The sequence below is a fragment of the Electrophorus electricus genome, chromosome 15 (assembly GCF_041902795.1).
Source record: "Electrophorus electricus isolate QZ-2024a chromosome 15, ASM4190279v1, whole genome shotgun sequence".
Classification (NCBI taxonomy): domain Eukaryota; kingdom Metazoa; phylum Chordata; class Actinopteri; order Gymnotiformes; family Gymnotidae; genus Electrophorus; species Electrophorus electricus.
This window is the reverse complement of record NC_137511.1, coordinates 655,597-674,629: the sequence shown is the minus strand read 5'-3', so window position 1 is coordinate 674,629 and position 19,033 is coordinate 655,597. Positions and strand designations below refer to the sequence as shown.

At 46.5% G+C, this 19,033-nt stretch overlaps 2 protein-coding genes across 13 annotated transcripts in view; both read left to right on the top strand.

The window, feature by feature from the left end:
* pcdh15b (protocadherin-related 15b) overlaps positions 1–17,153 on the top strand; it is a 115,232-nt gene extending 98,079 nt beyond the window's left edge. For 10 of the 12 annotated variants that reach the window (XM_081697165.1, XM_035533817.2, XM_081697162.1 and 7 more), the window contains 5 exons: positions 2,874–2,962; positions 4,439–4,615; positions 4,924–5,142; positions 6,080–6,190; positions 7,558–9,120. In XM_081697165.1, the coding sequence (XP_081553291.1) occupies positions 2,874–2,962; positions 4,439–4,615; positions 4,924–5,142; positions 6,080–6,190; positions 7,558–8,779 (1,818 nt within the window). In that variant the 3' untranslated portion in view covers positions 8,780–9,120. Of the gene's footprint in view, positions 1–2,873; positions 2,963–4,438; positions 4,616–4,923; positions 5,143–6,079; positions 6,191–7,148; positions 9,121–11,303; positions 11,326–11,792; positions 11,829–12,146; positions 12,221–13,328; positions 13,459–15,894 lie in introns of those variants that run through there. The other 2 variants (XM_081697168.1, XM_081697172.1) reach the window with 2 other exon arrangements.
* Positions 13,501–15,884, top strand: LOC145651288 (uncharacterized). Its single transcript, XM_081697356.1, has 3 exons — positions 13,501–13,531; positions 13,573–13,628; positions 13,712–15,884. Exons 1-3 carry the CDS (start codon positions 13,501–13,503, stop codon positions 14,939–14,941), a joined length of 1,317 nt encoding a protein of 438 aa, XP_081553482.1. The 3' UTR covers positions 14,942–15,884.
* Positions 17,154–19,033: the final 1,880 nt, after the last annotated feature.

Sequence of the window (19,033 nt, the reverse complement as noted above, 5' to 3'; positions counted from 1 at the left end):
ACAGAGCATCCGTGTCATGTTCTGAAAATGAAAATGGACCAGGTTTCCCATCCTTTTACTTGAAGCTCCTTAATATGCTCTACGTTTCCCGTGGAATCTGTTAAGTGCTGGAGGTCCACTATCTCCATCCAAATTGCTTCAAATACTGTATAAAACTTGCCCAATCTGGAAAGTTCTCTTTCACCCCTTTTGCATGTTTTGTATTTTCCAAGAATGTTCTGAACATTTTCTGTTTCTCCAGGACTACAGGACTGCAAATACAAGGAAACATTTGAAACAAACGAATCATTTTCAGGGTTTTCAGTCGACACTTCGTCCATCTGCTCATCCGCTGCCATAAATCTCGCACTCTGTGTTTTGTGCTGACTGAGACGGTCCTTCTTCCTTTTAGTAACTGAACTTTATCACCAGAGTTAACCAAACCAGCCAGCGTGTCGTCCACGTCCTCAGACAGATTTAACTACTCCCACTGCTGCACAACCCACACTTCCAGACTGACTTAAATTATAATCCCTTCTGTGCCTATTCACAGTTCCACTTTCACCATCTCTAGACTGACCGATGTCTTCCCCCTCATGCCCATCATTGCTCTCCTTACCTCCAACATTGTGTTTATCCACCATGATTCTAGAACTGTCCTCAGGCCCTCACCTGGTTCTCCCGTCCTGTTCCAGAATTGATTTACTCAAGCTCTTGGTATGTGGTCCACTTTTTCCAGACAGCACTGTATGAGATGGCCTTCCCCTCCCAAAGCATTTCAGCGTTTCTGTTGTAGCACAGAACAGATAATTAAAATAATCAATTTTGAATTTAAATGCGACATTAACATCAGTCGTGTTATCTTTCAAAATCATAAAAATGTGCCTCCTAAAAGACATGACATGTTTTAATAATGGTGACTTACATCCGAGGGGAATTTTCTTAATCGGAGACATTAGTTGGACAAAGCGAGACAGTTTCATTAAGCTTTCATTAATAATGACACCACGACCCACGACATCAGAAACTATCAATGCTATCCAGAAACAAATCAAACTATTCATTCTGGATGCAGATAAGATACTGTCGTGCCCCACGACACACCCAGACTGCACTCCTCTACTGAACCATTTACATCTGCGGCCACTTTCACTGCGGGTTGCCATGGCGCCCAGGAAGAGACGCCAACCACACTAGCACAAAGCAAAACAAACACTATGCACAAAACAACACAAAAAAACTATAAAATCTCCCTCAAACGCAAACAATAAACAACTGATAAGTAACAAAAACGAAAGGAAAAAACACAAATGAAAAAGGAGGGGGAAAAAAGAGGGAGCTAGAGAGAGAAAGAAAGAAGGAGAGCTAGAGAGAGAGAAAGAGAGAGAGACAGCTAGAGAAAGGGGGAGACAGAGTAAGAGAATGTCCAAGAGAGAAAGTGTGAGACATGTCCATGCCACTGTACATTTTAATTCATTTCATTGCTCATGTTTTTTGAATATCTGGATTATAAGGGTTATAATGATAAAGATTACATTTTCTACCCAAATCAATTCTAATTCTAAAATTACATATTCAATGCCATTGGCCACTAAAACATATTTTAAATTGAATTCATTTTTAATTCGACTTAATCCTATTTCCCAGAACTCTGGACATGTGCCACTCTGTGCTAAGCCCATATCTTATCTTAGATGGCAGCTCAGACCTGAAACCTGTCAGACACTCTTCCAGAACCTTCCAGAACGCCCTGCCAGTGGCACGCACCTGAAGGCCACTCCAGTCCGGTGGAATAGCACCGCAGTGAAAGGTGCAGGGGGGACTGTTCATGTCTTGGGCCCGCCCCTCTAACACACGTTCACACCCGATAGGACACGCCGAACGGGCGATAGAGCGCTGGGCAACCAGATCTGGTAACAGCTGTTTAATGGAGCCAAAGAGACAAAAGCAGAAGACCTGTGCTCTGCTCGAGTCAGTTCTGACCTCACACACACACACACACACACACACTGGCGTTGGCTTATCACACCACCTAAATTGCTGACCATTAAAATGTAGATACACACATGACCAGAATGGCTTAAAGTGGGCTTTGGACTGGGGAAACATTAAAGAAAACCATTCACTTCTCTGGGTAGTTTATATTCACAAACCAGTCACTTTATTCCAAACAGCTCCCTAGTACCTGCAGGTCTGCTTTATTTGGTTCATCTGTTTATAATCACATTCTATAACTCTACAACTGCAGTTAAATATACATATAGACATGTATACATATATACATATTGTTATTTGAGTACAGCCACACGTCTACAACTGCAGACTGTATGTGTTGCCATGCTACTCCCTTTAATCACTGGCCAGTTGCTAACAGATGACATCTGCCAAGCACTGAGGTCGCGGGCCATTTCCAACACAGCATCAGCACTGCCATGGAAACTGCATGGCTGTGGGTGTGGAGGGCGGCAGGAATTTGTACACATTAGTGTCCGTGTGGGGTTGAGAGAGGTCTTCCTCCTGAGAGAGGTCACGTACATCCAGCTAGAGTCTTGTGGTCAGAAACTGACGTCCGGTTCAGAACTAGAGGAGGGCCAACGCGAGGCATGCAAAAGACGTGCGCTAGGTGCTAGCTGCAAGGTGTTTATGATCAGGTGTGGCTGGTGTGGGAAAGTGGGTAACATTACTGGCCCTACTGTTAGGGACTGGGGTTCATTGGGGTTTAATTCCCAATCTGTGCAAATGCACCACACCTCTCTTCGGACAAAACTCCTAATTCTACATTCACCTACATCTGTAAAGTGTTAGAAATTGTGAGTCGCTTGTTATTTTAACAAGTAAGTTGTTATTTTAAACAAGCAAGTGAATTTTGTTAATGGATTGGTTCATGTCCTCAGGTGTCTGTGGTTAACCAGCTGGACATGCAAGTGGTGGTCTCCAACGTGCCCCCCACGGTGGTGGAGGAGAACAAGGAGCAGCTGATTGGGTAACGTAAACCCCACCCCTGACCACAACCCAACACCTCCCTAACACCACCCATCACCACTACCGTAAGATCATTTAAGCACTGCAGATTTCCAGTCACGTTGATCCACCTCCAAAGAAGCTTTTGCTGAGATGTGATCAATTAATACGGAATGGGAGAGGAAAGGGGTCGGAGCGCTTCAGCCTTGGCATGGTTGGTTGGGATGGGACACAGATGTTAGCGGATCGGCGGATTGTTTGATCCCATTAGCCGCCCTCACCTCTGAATCGCACCTCCTGCTGTGAGAAACCAGAGGAGACACGTTGTGCGCAGCTCCTGGTTCACCATTCTGCTAATGGCTAGAGCCGACGTGGTTCGCGCCTGCCTGTCGTGATCAGAATATGTCTCGTGTTGGTCCAGATGGGAACTTGGCTGGTAGTGGTGTTGCAAGGACAGCAGTGCACACTGGAGATGTGTCTTTCAAAAGGACTGAGCGTAGCATGCACACCCAGACATGCACACGGAGACACATAGACTGGCACATTGTGAGGCCTGGCTGATAGACTCTCTCTATTAACCCCTGCCAACTGGGGCTGCAACACTCCCACATGTGCTCACTCTTTTGTCTGAGGTTTGTTTCGCTTGGGAGTGAGAACGCTTGTGTGCCTGTGCTACCAAGGGGAAATCCATCGATCCACCTACCATCCAATTACACCTGTCCTCCAACACCACACACATATACACATAACCCAACCAGAGCAGGTTGATATCCAGAGGCCCAAGCTCTCCACACCACACACACACACACACACACACACACACACACACACACACACACACACACACACACACCCACACACACACCCCAACAATCTGTCCTCCCAACAAACACAAAAATTCTGCCATGCACACACTCACACTAACATATCCCCTTGCCCCCAACACACACACATGGTTAGATGCCTGTTGCGCACAGTCACACACAGGTAAACATTCCCACAAGGACATCTGCTTTGAAGCCGTAGCATCTGTCCCTTCTCTCTCTCTCAAGTGCAGAGTGACCTTTTGAGGTGAGAGGGCCGTCTGACCGGCCAGACTGATAGAGCTAATTGCTCCTCTGTGCTCTGACTGCTATCGTCTGTGTTTGGGATCATTAACATTTTGTCCTGCGTGTTACTGAGGACCGAGTGGCCTTTCAGGTTTCGGACAGGTATCTTCAGCTGTTTCCTGTAGCGATCTGCAGGATGGTGTGGGAAGTAAACTTTGGGAAGGCCATGGTCCCGAAACCTAAACTTTCTTTGACTTTTGCACTTTATTTAGTATGACAGACACTATTATTTTGTTTTGGTTCAGTGCATGAAGCTGTAAGGGACTTTGGGCTGGACGGCAATTACAGACATTCTCCAATGAGATGTTGCTGGAACCATAATCTGCAATACCTTGTGTCTGTCTCTGTGCTAAATCCCTCTCTCCACCTCCCGCTGTCCCACGCTGCAGGATTCTAGAGCAGTACGTTCAGGACCAGGTCCCAGGTTCCACGGTGATGGTGGAGTCTGTTGGGCCACACCGATACGGAGACACCTACGAGCAAGAAGACTACTCCAAATCAGATCTGATGGTCTACGCCATTGACCCCATGACCAACCGCGCTCTCTCCATACAGGAGCTGTTCAAGTAAGCCCCTGATCCCCTGTAACCCCCAACCCCACTCCCCACCCCCTCCGAGTTTAACTCACCTCTTTCCGCCAGATCTTCCTCTCCACTTTGGAAGGCTGGGAGCTGCCATCACTCTTGGGAAGTATGTTACTCATGTAATTGCTCATTATGAATGGACTTTTGGTTTTAATCTGTAAAAGCCACACCGTTTTTGTGTCTTATATTTGATTTTTATGCGTCCGTGATTTCAGGGACTCCCAGTGAGGCGCAGCTCTGCTTACAGCTGTTTCAGAGACTGACGTAGCCTGTCCTCCTTGCTCCGTCAGGTTCCTGGACGGGAAGCTGCTGGACATCAGCAAAGCGTTCCAGCCATACCTGGGGCGGGGCGGGCGTATCCTGGAGATCCGCACGCCCGATGTGGTGACAAGCGTGAAGAAGGCGGTGCAGGCGGTGGGCTACACAGAGGGGGCCCTGCTGGCCCTCGCTGTCATCATCATCCTTTGCTGCGTCCCCGCCATCCTCATCGTCATCTTCACCTACCGACAGTGAGTATCCTCTGGGCGGTTGATGGTCTATGGCCACGCCGGCTGTGCCGTCGGCTTCGGCTGAAGTCTTGTTAGATGCCTGTTAAATAGCAAGGCATGTGTAAACAATTGAGCGTTGTTCCCGTTAGCATCATTCTGGACCTGTTTAGGCAGATGCCTCGCTGAAGTCTCAGTGACCAGATAACACTGCCTGGTTTCTTATAGTAGCGTTAGGGAAACGTTAGGGGCGTGCGTGGAGTCGAGAACGTGCTGCTGGTGCCTCCGTCTGCTGCCTCAGGACAAGTCCTGCAGGTCCCGCCCCGCCTCCTGCCTTACGGCCGTGGCGGTTAAGGGAATGGAGGGCTCCGTTTGCCCTGGAGAACGTGAGTGCTGGGGGCACTGATCAGACACAGAGCAGCTGGGCGCGGGGCTGATATGAGGCGCAGAATAAAACATCCTCACCGCAGGACGGGGGAGGGGGAACCGCCTGCAATCTGCTGCAGCTGTGTCACTGAAATATACAGCAGTCAGGCACTGCACTCCACAAAAGAGTCTTATTTAGTTTTTGTGGTTGATATTTTCTAAGGCGTTTTTTAAACTTAAACTGTGTTTTTTTCTTTTTGCATTGATGCATTTTCTGCAGATTTAAAGAGTAAGTACTTAACTGTGCACGAATGTATGCATGACTGCTTTTCATCTCTGTTCTCACCAAACAGCGTGATGGTTCGCTGTTAAACATAATTATAGCTTCTCCCTCATCCATTGGCCATAACACACTACACCTGCTAAGCTTTGCCCACGAAGACCATCAATAATAAATAGGAAATGTGCCCACCAACCAGGTTCTTTAAAACCATGTCCACCGTCTGCATTATGCATTAATGAGCGCCTGGACATTGGGCCCTGCTGTGAAGTGATGATGTAACTGTGCAACTTGTGTCCAATCCACCATCCCAAGGCGTCAGACTGAGTGTGCCAAAACCGCCAGGATCCAAATGGCACTGCCAGCTGGCAAACCTGGAGGGGCTGCGCCCAGCAACTTGTATGAGGAGCTCGGCGACAGCACCATGTAAGTGCTCGTGACTTTAACTGGTGTCCCAACGATAGTTGGCGTTTCAGCTCTAGAACTCAGCCCGTCATTTCAGACAGTATTGGAAGAAACTTTGGCTGGGAAATGTTGGCTAGATTTCTCTCCTGATCTGTGTTGGCAGAACTGTTTTTGCAGAAGTAGGCGATGTGATTCCTGTGACGTAAATATTGTCATTTCTTCATAAGACTTTTTATTTAGGAACCAAACTATTCTAGACACTTTTAATGGAGATGCACTGTACTGTACTTTTAATGGAGATGCACTGTAATGGAGAACGCTGCCACCAGGTTAGCGAGCAGGAGACGGGTCTTCATTAACATAATGGCATTTCATATTCAAAGAAAACGAATTCTTATGTTTGAAAATATAATTTCCAATTAAAATAAAATGTCTGTGTTTAAAATTATGGGTAAGTTAAAATGCATCAACGTGGTTCCCAAAAGATATGGTGTGACGTGAACATGAAAGTAACGTGATTGAAATGCAGTTAGAAACTCAAATTAATTTTGTTAATAAGCGTCTGAGTGAGTCTGCGGTAGTGTGGCACTAGTAAACAGGGCCAATCATATTTCTGAAAGTTTAGATATTTAATGTGCCAAGTCAAGGTGATGTTTGTTGGATGAACACTTCCTGTAACTCACCGGTGCATCTGTGGCTTGTGTAAACCAGCTTGTTGTTAGAAGGAAGGAAGGGAAAGCAACAGTCCTTTCACAGGATGGACCAGTGGATGGACTTTTGTTGCCATGACTGTGGAGGAGACATGTCCTGCAAACATCTCGGAGCTTTCCAGAAACACCCTTTCGTAGTGATTGGCTCTAATACACCATGTCAAGCATCAGTGCCGGTTTACTCTGGCTGTACCATTCCTTTCTGAATACTGTTCATCATTCCATTTTTCCTTTTCTTTCTGTCGTTCCTTCCCTGTATTGTACACCAGGCCTAAGTAAGTGGATCTTACTGTTGTTTGTTAGCTGCCCTCGTACTGTGGATCCTGCTTTAGTGCTGCTATCTGATTGATCTCCTGTCTGGTAAATAGTTCCTATATAAGATAAATCCTTTCTTAAACAGAGTAGCAGTTCATTGCATAGTTGGTGTACATCAAATTCTTCCACATTACAACTTGTTTGATTTTGAATGAACACACCATGTCAGTGTATGGTTTAGACACCTCCCTGATGTGCTGTAGTGTGTCTCAAGTAGTACATTATGGGTACACTTTGGTTGGCTTGGTCGTAGCTTTCTCCTCCTGTCCCCTTGGTCCCCAGGGGGCCCCTAGCTGTGCTCAGGACGTGTGTGTGTGTGTGTGTGTGTGTGTGTGTGCATCTGTGCTGTTGTGCTGAGTGCAGGGCTAAAACCTGCGTCTTGGAGGAGGGCGACTGCCAGCGTCTCATCAGCGAGTTTTCCTCACGCGTCATCGCCACCCACAAGCATTCGGCAGCCAATGGTGTCCTGTTTAACAACCTGCTGCACTCTGAGTGCAGCGTCAGCTTCCTGTCTGACGAGAACCCGCTGACCATCACCAGCCCCCTTTACTGCGATGACAGCAGGGGGTGCGGCGGCCCCAAGCATTCCGCCAGTACCCAGCAGCACGCAGACTCGCCTGACAGGTGCTTCTCAGTCCGGCACTTCTCTGTTCGCCGGCTGGGCCACTCCTGGACCCTGCCATCCAGGCTGCGCAGGCGGGAGGCAGGCGCAGGAGGCAGGCGGAGCCACCTGGTGGTGATGGACCCTGTGCAGCCGGACACGGAGGAGAAGCCGGGCGGCCCCCAGTGGCCCCAGCTGACGGTGAGGGAGCAGACGACAGGACGTGACACCCGGGGCTCACTCTCTCTGGACTTCCTGCTGTGCGATGAGCCGTGGTCTGTTGATGCGGGCTCGGGCACTCCCACCATCATCATCACCCAGAGTGACAGCACGCCTCCACCCAGCCACAAGCCGACCCCCCTGGGGGTGCGCAAGCCCCCCAGCCTGGCTGCCTGCCTCAGGGAGGACACCTACGAGGTTAACTTGGAAATCATTCCAGACCACCCTGGCGTTCCTGCTCCTCTACCACCCACGGAGGCAACCCTCCAGACCGCTTCCACTTCCCCACCTCACCATTCCAGCCCTCCTCCCAGATCTCCACCCCCTCCACCCCTCCTCAGCCCTCCAACCCCTCCCCCTCTCCCAGTCCTGTCTTTACCTGCCCCCTCCCTGCTGCTTCTCCCACCGCTGCCTCCGGTGACATCTCTCCAGACGGTGACCCTGCGTCCTCCTCCACTGCCCCCCCCAGCCGAGACCCCCAGGAAGGAGCTCAAGCGCGTCCTCGGACATATCCAAAACATAGCGGACATTGAGAAAGCTGTTGCCAACATGTACAGTCAAATAGACAGAAAACAGCAGCCACCAAAAGTGGCACCAAAGTCACCAGTGGCTGTGACAACAGAGATGGGCAGGTCAGAGGCGGAGACCACGCTGGAGGCGGAGCCTGTGCAGAGGGCGGATACAGAGAATCAGAAGAACCCAAACCTGAACTCTGTCTTTGTCTCTGTCTCTGAGAGCTCCCCCTCTCAGTACACCATGCTGTGACTACACCTCCTCTCGCTTTTCTTTTTTCCTCATCTCTCTCTGCCATCTTTCTCAGTAACTTTATTTGATATCCTCCTTTTCCTAATTTTTGTCATGTTTTCCCCACTCACTGTCATATTGTACATGTTGTTTAGAATGTCCTTGGTTTTTGGGAAGTGAAGCTCCGCGTTTGTGCTTCTTGGTTTAGATTTGATCAGATTAGATTCTAAAAGTTTAATGAATTTGAACTCATTCAGCATTTTTTATTCAAATCAGTTTTGTATGAGAAAACGACTTTATTGTCTGTCTGACGTTTCTTATTGGACAGTACTTAGAGATGCTAAATAAAGCTTTGCACTGGGGTCTCTCTTCTCTCTTTCGCTAGTGTTGGCACAGCATGTACAAGCTTTCTCCTTCATCCATTATGTAAAAGCCTTCCAAACAAAGTCATACATCTCTCACGTATAGTCCAGAAAGACCCCAGGCGCTCCGCATTGACTGGCGCCTGAAGAAAAGGCAGAACGCGTCCCGTCCTGGTGGAAGGCAGAGTAGCCCCTGTCGGCCCCTGCTGTGTTTGAGAGGATGCCACTCACTCACATCACTCTGCCCTCAGTTTGATGGACTTCTCTAGTTCAGCCATTACAGAACATGATGCCTGTCTCCCAGTGGAAACGTCTGCTCAGAAGAAAAAGTGCTGGCTGGGCAGGTGATGTGATGGAGTGAACTGAGCTCACCTCCACCGCTAAACACGCCGTGTCTCTGCACACCATACTACCTACAGGTGCTGCTGGATTGATGAGTCTGAACACAGACACTTTTAATTGCAGACCCAATCGATGGTGTGTGTGAGTGTGTGTGTGTGTGTGTGTGTGTGTGTGTGTGTATGTGTGAGCGTGCGTGCATGCGTACGCATTTATATGCATTTGGCCTCGTGATCCCTATCTCATCATTCAAAATGACACGGCATTTTCCGTGTGTCCAGGGCCTACTTAATCCCAGCTTTGATCTTCACTTCGTTAATGACAGAATCCCACGTCACTAGTAGTTGCCACCTTGAGTCGATAGACGCCCTCATCTGCCATTGTTGTGTCGTGTGTTTTGAGGTGGGGGTGTTGGGACCCTGGAGGACCACACTGACTACAAAGGCAAAGGCGGGTGTGTGAGGGGAGGTGTTGGGATGATTTTCTGTATGCTGTAATCTTTCTGACTCAGTGGTCTCTTTTTATTCGGAGTGCAAATTCAGTCAATGTTGTTTCCCGCCCACCTCGCGTTGCATCTCTGTGCACACTCATCATTTTTTTTATAGATTCTCTAGAGCTCTCCGAGAGTTCCCCAGTAAGAATCTGCCCGAGCTGCTGTCATAACATATCTGTGACTTGAAGGAATAAACAACATCTTTATTGTATTCTAAACAATGCAATCTTTATTTAAAAGTCCGGGGCGTGAAGACAACCGAACTAAACTAGCCGCGACTTACACATCCGACATGAGCCGTGAAGCCGTGGTTAGTCATCCAGGTTTGACTTCTCGGACCAGCCAAGCTAAACAACCCAGTATTTTTCCAATATGCCATGCAGGCTTGTATAATAAAACCCTGGGCATTTTCCTTGTGGTCTGTGTGCATATAAGCAGAAGCAGCACTGGAGAAGGACCAGTTTCAGGCATTGGCGGTCTGGCCTTGTCTGGCCAGACCCAACCAAGCCTCACAGGGTGAAATGGATCCTACTGCTCCTGCATGTGGCCTAGACCAGACCCGCTTAAATACACACACACACACACACACACACACACACACACACACACACACACACACACACACACACACACACACAGACAGACAGACATATCTGCACACATGCGCACTTACACAAACACATCCCTAAACACCAGCATGGGGCAGGGCCACTGAGGAAACTATCCGTGAAGACTCTTGAAACCCCTGGACAGTTGTCTAGATAAATTCTCGTTGGAATCCTTCTGCAATGGGCCTGAACTACAGCCAGACTTCCATTACCCACCAGCAGCCATCCACATGATAAATCATATAAAACAGTATTTAATCATTTATGCACAAACTGACATGCTCACACAATTAATCTTAGAACTTTGGTTAACTTTTTGCCTGTGATTAAAATCTACCCTTTAGTAATGGACTTTTAAGATCCAGCTCTATTTACCCTGCCTTTTTGTCTCCATCTCTGTAGCACATCCTCTCCACATTTTTACTGTCTTTGATTTCTCTCTCGCGCACACACACACACACACACACACACACACATATCCACACTCACACATTTCTTTGTATCTCCATTATTAAACAGAGTGAAAAAGCCATGAAAAATGTAGGCCAATAAGAATTATTCTTGTCTTTACCACATAGTTTTATAAGTGATCTCAACCTCATGAATTTAAATTGGAAAAAAAGGGGACAGCATTCCAGAGTCACCCGTCAGCTTTGGGCGCAGAATGAGGAAATAGTTTTGACACATTACACTGAAGTGGTTTGTGGTGATGATCTGACTGATGTGTTCTTATCTCCCCACAGGAGAGTGTACGGACATCAGGAGGTATGTGCCGTTATTCCTGTCGCTTAAATTGCATTGAAAATATGACCCACCTTCAAACACTTTTGTTGGCCCTCATTTTTATCAGTCGATGTAGGTAGAGGGGCTGATTTTGAAGGCAAGCATTTATTTTAAATTTAACTTGTTGTTTTTTCCTCTTTAAAACTGCTGGCAGATGGATCTGTCCATCTCCACGTTAGACAAAAATAATCACCTATTGTTAGTCATTGGGTTTCTTTCTGGAACTTCAAGGCTTAGAATTCATATATAATTCAAGTGTCAGCATATAGGCACGTTACAGGTAAATGCAGACGTGTCTTGTAACAGAGCCTGAAGAGTAATGATCTAGCTCTAGACTTCTATAGCTGTTTCTACCTTTTTCTTCCTCCATGCTCCTGAAGTGTAATATTCCCTCCTTTTCTTCCGCCCCTCCATTCCACCCTGACTCCCCCGCCAACGTCCTCCTTCAGCTGCAGATGCTGCAGCCATCCCTCCTGCGGCCTGAGGTAGTGCGTCTCTCCTCTCCTCCGTTTAGGAAGACAAGCAACCCTCCATCTCCTTACTGGGCTTCTCCAGATGTGTTCAGTTTCATCCTAATGCATTAAAGACTTTCAATTCACACCTGAATAGATGTTTGGCCACCTGAGTAGGTGGGTTAGATGTCTAGAATAAACACTTAGTGCTGCATGAAGTGAAAGTTTCCTTTCAGACTACTGCGTGCACTCTGGAGTGGAAGGTTGCCTGTTAACTCTTAACTGACCCTTCTTCCTTCCCATGCTCCTGTTTGTGCTCTCCCTGAATAATGACTCTCACTCTGACCACAGGAGCTGTCTATGGAGTCTGGGATTGATCCAGGCCAGGACTATTATACACAGGATTACTATAACTACGACCACGGGTGAGTGGCTTCATCACACTTAGACACCCCCCCCCCCCCAGGGGGCCCGTGTCCCACAGGGCTTCTGTATGCTAACCCTAAACCCCCCCCCCCCCCCCCCCCACGGTGCGGAGGTCGGCATGCACGAGCCTGTGTTATTGACGAGGCTGCTCCACCTCGCCCAGGAATTATGGATCTGGTAATTTTACCTCAGAGGCCTGTGGAAAGCGACTTCTGTGATAATAGCAGCGCTAATGACTCACTGAGCCGCACGCAGTGAGAACCACCCATGTGGCGCCTCACTGAAGAAGAGAAAGAGTGGCAGTGCAGATGAATGCATATGCTATGAATTAAGAGCTGGTCCTTTCCCAGAAGGGAAGGGTAATGGATTTGGGAAGCTGGGTTTATGATTTTTTTTTTTACACTCAGTTACCTCAATGGTTATTAAATTGAATATGCTTTATTTATTTTGATTGTGCTCTGTTCTTTAGCCCCCTTATTATGTCAATTCTTCATCTCTGTGCCTAACCGAACAAAGATTGTCTGGTGACCTTGACATTACCTGGGATTATTACTCTCTGGAGACGCAGTCCACGGTGTCCCTGCTGGCTCGTGGCTGTAATTACATGCAGTAAATCCTTTCTCTTTCTCCGGTGACACCTCCACTAATCTGAGAGGAATATGAGTTCGGGCAGCTTGGTGCTACACAGGGTTAAGTCCTTTAGTCCGGTCCTTTATTCGGATGCTGATGTGTGATACTGGCCCACACACCACATATCTCACGGGGAAGGATGACGAGTGAGAGTTAAACCGCGCGGATGCTTCAGCCTAAACAAAGATCATAACTAATCTGTTTAACTACCACAGTCTGGAGCTGCGGGTCCGTCTAAGCCGTTAGCTGTTTACCGGTACTGTGCCACGTTTGCAAATTAGCAATGCAAATGTCAAGGGCTGTATTGTCTAGAGGGTTGTAAAAAGACACAATGTCATTTATTTTCTGTGTGCGCCAGCAGGCATGATTGTAACTGCTATTGAGTGTGTGTGTGTGTGTGTGTGTGTGTGTGTGTGTGCGCGCGCGCGCGTGCGCATTTACAACAAGTGTGGAAATTCCTCCATTTCTCCTGTCCAGGTACGAGCTGCCCCAGTATGGCAGCCGGAGGAAGCTGATCTCTCCGGCTGGAGTCTATGATGAGTACGGGGAGGTGATTGTGGAGGATGGTGGCAGCTATTACTACAGCCCCCACGAGTCCGAGGGAGAGGTACTGCCTGGTTCTACCTTTTCCAATTCGAATATTGAGCTTATGTCTGTCTGCTGGTGTGTATCTCTACAAGGTGTGCTCTGTATTCACGTGTAAAACACCTTTCTGTGTAAGTTCTGTCTAGTTTAAAGGGAAAAGTGACTCTTCCTGTAAAACTAAATGACAAAGGGGTGAACTAATATGCATAACCATCAATAATGTCTCATAATTCATTGTGTTACAATCAAAGTGATAGCGCTTTGGACTATAACAGGTTGCCAGATGTGGTATAAGGCTGATCCCACCTCAGAGTCTGAGTCCCCTCAACCTTCCCAAACTGGTGCTGCAATCCCAGCCTGATCCAGCAGAGGGCGCAACACTGCCTCAGCGCTCTAGAGCTGTGAGGAAGCTCAGCAGACTGCTTGGGTCGCTCAGGCCTCGCCACGCTCCGTGGAAGAAAGCTCGGATCTTCCCTTTCTCTGACGAGGAAACAGATGGCGCTGATGCCCCAAAACTACCTCCAGGCCACCGTACTGACAGCTCCCATAGCAGCCTGGTCATCAATGGCAGCTGCTTCCAGTCCAGAGATGTGAAAAGCTTAACAAAAAGAAGTCTGGGGAAAATTCCTAGCCGGGCAAGAATCTCCAAGAAGTCTCTGAGCAGCATTAAAAAAACCACGGACAGCTCGAGCGATGGGATCGTTTCTGTTTCCAAAGCAACTAACGATTTGGAGAGGGAGTTACAGAGTTTTCCTTTCTGGAGTGACTTTCTGGAGACTGGGAACAAGGGGCAACCTTTCAGAGAAGCTGCTGTTTGTGAGACCTCCTCGGACAGAATCACTGCCATATCCACACACACGTATCCAAAGAGACACCAGGAGATGGCTTACATGAGTAGCTTTGACTCCGATGAGGAACAAGGAAGGTCTGAGGACTCTGACAGAATGGGCCGTTCAAAGGCTAAACAGGATGCCTACAAAGGTGAGTCAAAGCCAGTTGGAGAGTCTGGTATAGACCAGTACTCTGAGACAGAGACAGAAATGGAGCAAGAGACAGAGGCTGAGAAGGAGTCTGACAGCGAGAAGGAGTCCGAGACTGGGGGACAGACTGTAGTGTCTGAACAGAAGAAGCAGGAGGTGATTGAGGAGGAGGAGGATGAAGAGAAGGAGAGAGACTCAATTGACAAAGAGTCAGAGGAGGACCGTGAATCCTCCTCGTCTGCTGGGTCCTTATCGCCCAGTGTGAAGTGTCCCCTGTGTCCAAAGATAAGCGAGACTTCTAGAAGGCAAAGCAGTTGCTCGGAGAACCACAGTAATGTGGAATTAAGCCTAGAGGGTGCCAGGCTCTCCCCTATAGCCAAGGACGAGGAGAGACATGCAGTATCAGAAAGATCTCACAGCAGTGAGAAACATCAGGTGTCTACAGAAGGAATAGGAGATCCCAGAGTCCAGGAGAACATAAGGAGGACGAGTCGTGCAGATCCAGACTCGGACAAGGCTTCCTGAGCAAGTTTCAGGCTGGCTGTAAGCGTGGACCCCCCGACATGTTGGTCTTCATATGTGTAGCCATCTTCTGCATGCCGAGTGTGTTTTTGCTGCAGTCTTTGCCTACAGCGTTTGTGGAATTTCCTGAGTTTCGTGTGCATGCACTATCCACTACCAGACCTCCACTTTTCCTTCTCACTGTTGAATCTGCCCAACAGAGGTTTTATGCATTAAGGGGGAAAGATGATGTTGAGAAAGTGTATTTATCTGTGTGTATTTACTATGAATCATGGACTTGCATATTCATGGACGTGTAAATGACCTGCTGTGTTGTCAAGCAGAAGTTTTAAGAAATTACACCAGTGCCATCTGCTGACCAAAATCTCCTCTGGGCATCTTCAGACTGTTTATACCAACAATAAAAAAAGTCCTCTCAACACTGCAAGGATTCCTGGTTTTCAGTTAGGACTTGCAGAAATCACCTAACAGTTGCACTGCTATCAAATCCATTCAGAAATTATGTATGATGGGTTGATACTGGCAGTGTTCTTGAAACTGTATGGTTCTCAGGACTGTGTGCTGTGTTGCGAAATGGTGCCTCTTCCCCCAGCACAAAGTAAACATAGTCCTAGATCATCCTGAGGTTTTAGTCTAGGTCTAGGTGAAGGTTTTAGTCTAGGTCTAGGTGATGGTTTTAGTCTGGGTCTGGATTAAGGTTTTAGTTTAGGTCTAGGTGAAGGTTTTAGTCTAAGTCTAGGTGAAGGTTTTAGTCTTGGTCTGGATTAAGGTTTTAGTCTAGGTGTAGGTTTTAGTCTAGGTCTAGGTGAAGATTTTAGTCTAGGTCTAGGTTTAGATTTTAGTCTAGGTCTAGATGTAGGTTTTAGTCTAGGTCTAGGTGTAGGTTTTAGTCTAGGTCTAGGTTGTCAATCACACTTGCCTCACTGCCTGACGTGTCTGTGCTGTTTTCCCTCCAGTATGCCAGAAAGAAGAGGATAAAGTTAGTGGTGGACCGTGAGTATGAGACCAGCTCAACGGGGGACGACAGCGCTCCGGAACCTCATCGGAGCCGCCTGCCCAACTTGAGCACCCACAACAACATCAACGGGAGCATGTACCTCACCCAGAATGGCTCCGTCTTTCGTACACGGCGCGTCACCCACGCCAACAACGTCAAACTCAGCTCCCCTGTCCGGCTGGGGAAACACTTCAAGAAACTGGACAAACTGGCCGTGACTCAAGAGGAAAGGGTTCCTCTCAACAGTCCCGCAACCACAGGAACCGCCACCGGGGGGCAGCACACTGAGCCCATGCCCTCCGGCGGGTCCCTGGCCTCCAGCAGCGCAGGACCAGAGGGCATAACATCCAGGCCGAGCATCACACAAGAATGGGAGCAGACACAGGACGCAGACAAGCAAGAGTCAACGGTGGCCAACCAGGAGGTGAGGGATCCGCTGGGATCACACAGCGACCGCACGCAGTCTGACGAGGAAGAACTCTGGATGGGGCCTTGGAATAACCTGCACATACCAATGACTAAACTGTGACTTGCTTTGTCATGTTATCCAACACATTCGTTTCTATTGTCTTAATAAGAAAACATACAGAGAGAGACTTTGTCACATTACAACAAAATTGCACTTTTACGTCTTTGCTTTTTCTGGGTCTTCGGAACGTCACTGGTGTACTTGCTCTTTGACTCCAAAGCTCATGACCAACATGTCGGGGTTATCCCACCTGATTGTCATCCATGAACATGTTTTGAAAGTTGCTGAAAAACTGTATATGCAAATATTTATTTTGTTTTTAAAGTTTCTATTGCAAAATCAAACATATCCACTAAAATGTTATTTTTTTTGTAAATGTTTACCAATGACTTTATTGAGTCCTGTATCTACTTGGTGCCATATTTAAAAGGATGGGAAAAGAGAATGTTACGTTTGTGACGCTGGGAATATTCTTGCCTATGTGACGCTGGGAATTCTCTCACGTATGCTAATGTTATGATGATTTTTTCCCCTGTTTAGTGGGATCCAAATGTCAAATCTTTTGTTTATTTCTACAGGTCAGAAAAAAGGCACATCAATAAACATTCCTGGTCAAGACGGAGATTTTTTGGCCTTTGTTTAACTGCGAAAAAGTGAAAATAAATTGAGCTAATGCATAAAATCATATTTAAAAACCTCATTTGGAGATTTTTTTTTTTTTTTTTTTTTTTTTTTTTTTTTTTTTTTTTGCTTTATCAGTAAAACATTCAGTTATGAGGTCTGATAAAACAAGACTTTCCAGATTTATGAAACAAATCTCTAATAAGGGCTTATGGATTCAGATTTGTGTGCTGAAGTGATATGCAGTCGGTGAATTATGTTCCTAATGCTTACACAAACAAGGCTTTCTCATCGTTACCTTGGGAATCAATGTTATTTTGATAAAATAAATTCCAATTTTGTCATGTCTACGTTTGCTGCACTATAAGTGATTATTGTCAAAGCCTGTTTTATTTCATTCAGAAGAAGATAATACCTGTAATATGCTTCCCTAACTCTGATCTTACATAGTTTGCTTTTGTCTGTCTGTCTGTCTGTCTGTCTGTTTGTTTTTTGTTGATAATAGACATGTATGTAGGCTTTGACATCTGTGAGTATCAGTCTCCAAGACTGATTGCCCTTCTGCGTATCCCCAGAGTGCGTTTGCCGTGAAGACAGGCGTGACGCTTCCTACAGAATCTTCCTCCAAACTGTTTGTGGTCCTGTCCTGTCATGACGCTGCTTGTCTGCGCTGGAGCTTCTCTGACCAGTGCTCTGCATCTTTGGTGCTGTCAGAGTGGTTTCATCCAGCCATGGTGACCTGCCCACTGCACCCGGTTTCTTTATTTGGTACATTTATACAGCACCTTGCTCATACCTAAGATCGCTTAACTCATGGGGGATGTACATATAAGTTTAAAAAAAATTTTAAATCCATGTAATCTTATTCTAAAACTACATTTGTCTGGTAAATCCACAAAGACGTCAATATCTGTTAATTTGTGGATGTAAAAATGACTGATTTAATGTGGACTATCTGGAACAGCTGCCTATATCTGCCACTAGGTGGCAGGTTCTTTCTGTATTTCCTTTATTTTGTCTTCTAAGGTTTTGGCTATTGACACTGATTGCAAAATGTTAAAATGTAGCCTCTTTTGAAAATATTGGGGAAAAAAACAGTTATCTTCTTATGCAGTTAATTTCCAAATCAGGACGCTGTTGTTGTTGACGTAAAAATTTGTCATGACGTAAAAAACTGTCATGCTGATACAACTTCAAAGCAACTATTTAAAGAGATTTAATGTAATGCTTTCTTACTATACGGTTTGGCTTAAACTAGTCAAATCTCTGCTGTGTCTAAGATAAATAATTCTGAAGGTGGAAAGGAAGTTACAAATGATATGTTTACCATCCCTGATGAGCAAATATATATATTTTTTTACCTACGATCTTCAGATCAAGATACCGTTGAAATATTTCAAACATGTCAAAAGTAAAAAACAGATCAAATGATCAGAGCTCTTCAAGCATCATGGACACTTCAAATTCTATAATTAACTGACAAATCAGAGAGAAGCGCGTCAGAGCGCCAGAATGCCGCATCCTGGTGGTATTGTGCAGTGCGAGGGTATGGAGGAGACCACGCGTACATTCGGTAACCTGTGCCTTCCTTGCCTACGTCATGTCTCCAACTCATTTAAACCCGACACTTTCACCCGTAGAAAGTCATCTCAAGCATTAAGTCTCAAAGAAAATGTTTGTGATGGGGGGGGGGAAGTTTAGTTTGATGTGATTTGATATTTGAAGCGCTATAGTATATACAGAATCCTACAGAGCAGTTCCCTCAGAATGCAGACGAGAGACATTCAGTCATTCGGAAGATCTGTAATATGAAACCCGTGTAGCATCTATTTTTGGCTGTTGTGTATATTTGGAGCCATGTTTGGTTTCTTAAACTATATGCTGAATGTTCCACATGCTGTGTAATTTATATCCATAGAGCACAAATTAGTATTTGAAAGATATTTGTATGATCCTCCTTAAGAAAAAAAAAAGACATAATCAGACACTCACAACACACCACATGCAT

Coding starts and splice junctions, on each gene's coding strand:
- LOC145651288 (XM_081697356.1), top strand. CDS start 13,501: ATGTCTGTCTGCTGGTGTGTATCTCTACAAG. Junction 13,532..13,572: donor CTGGTGTGTATCTCTACAAG/GTGTGCTCTGTA, acceptor TTTCTGTGTAAG/TTCTGTCTAGTTTAAAGGGA. Junction 13,629..13,711: donor TAAAACTAAATGACAAAGGG/GTGAACTAATAT, acceptor GGACTATAACAG/GTTGCCAGATGTGGTATAAG.